At 57.4% G+C, this 1,301-nt stretch overlaps 1 protein-coding gene across 1 annotated transcript in view; it reads right to left on the reverse strand.

The window, feature by feature from the left end:
* Positions 1–405, reverse strand: part of LOC104277750 (unconventional myosin-Vb-like) — a gene marked incomplete at its 3' end in the record, with an annotated part of 6,850 nt that extends 6,445 nt beyond the window's left edge. Inside the window, exon 1 of the mRNA XM_009874488.1 lies at positions 398–405. Within this exon, the coding sequence (XP_009872790.1) occupies positions 398–405 (8 nt within the window). The remainder of the gene's footprint in view (positions 1–397) is intronic.
* Between the last annotated feature and the right edge of the window lie 896 nt (positions 406–1,301).

Below are 1,301 nucleotides of genomic sequence, written 5' to 3' on the forward strand. Positions count from 1 at the left end.
AGAGCCAAGCAGGGTCAGCCAGCCCCGCAGAGACAGGATAGGTCTGCGGGGAGCAGTACAGCAGGAGGGATGCTCTCTGCAGGCCATGCGCAGGCTGTTAGTCACCAGCCACCACAGCAAACGGGGCTGGAGACACTTTGGGAAGCCAGGCAGGAGCAGACAGCAAGGACCAGCCCACTGGGCAGTCAGGGCACGGGGAGCCAGACAGAGCTGTGGTGGTCTGGGCTCCTACTCAGCCACTAGACAGGACATATCCAGGCAATGTCTGAGCCTCTCCACACCCTGCCAAGGAGCCCTGGCTGGTTTGAGGGTGCAGAGGTGAACTATCTCCCATCTGGGGATGCCCAACCACATAGCAAGTACAGGAGGGACTTGCTGGGCTGAGCTCCAGCCTTACCGAGCCATCTTCTAGGCGGAGATGGAGAATGGTGTCTCCTTCCTTGTAGCCTCTGGTTACTTCTGCCACCCTCCAGACTTCAACACGGTCAGGGATCCACACCCGGGCACCCTACAGGGACATGGCAAGGAGGAGAACCCTGTAGAGAGCCTTAAACAAGAGACACGGAAAGCATCTGGCCATGAGCTTCCAAACCAAGCCCTGCAGCCCCACGGTTCTCACTCGGGACCCTCAGCCTAGGGCTCAGCATGGCCATAGCAGGGCAAGCCGTGGGACCCAGCTGGTTGCCCCACAGCCCTTGGCTGCTGCAGGCAGGGCTCCTACCCAGCTGCTCTCCAGATGTGCAGGAAGATGCCTTTGCTGGAGGGCTGCTTCTGCCCAGCTCTGCTGCCCACCCCAGGAAGATCAGCACCTCTCCTGCGCTACATGAGAGTAGCTGCATCCAGGAGGCTGGTACCACTTGCTGCTCTGAACAGGCAGAGCTGAGGCTGTATCACAAGCTTAAAAAGGTGGTGGTGGGGTGAAAACTCATGGTTGCAGCATTGCTCTCAAAGCTGAGGTATTGCAGAGCAGCAACAGGGCTCTAACACATCACACATCCACCCCAGCTGGCTGGGACCAGCCTCTTGCTAGAAACCAGGGCCTGAAAAACTATCCTGGTTTCATTGATTTTTGAAAATCCAGGGAACCTGGCTCGCAGCAAAAGTTTCCAGGTCTGCGGTGTGCAAAGTACGTCCGTTAATGCATCATTAAAGTGGCTCAAACAAACACTGGAAAGGCTGGAAGCCTCGAGAGCGAGAGGGAAGGAGCTGGACTTCGAGTCCGTATCCAAGGAGTCATCAGAAGACGGAGCCTCTGACTTGGCAGGAGAGGGCAGGAGGCCCCCCGGTATCTTTTTTGAGGA

The sequence above is a fragment of the Apaloderma vittatum genome, unplaced genomic scaffold (assembly GCF_000703405.1).
Source record: "Apaloderma vittatum isolate BGI_N311 unplaced genomic scaffold, ASM70340v1 scaffold30478, whole genome shotgun sequence".
In the NCBI taxonomy this organism is placed as follows: Eukaryota; Metazoa; Chordata; class Aves; order Trogoniformes; family Trogonidae; genus Apaloderma; species Apaloderma vittatum.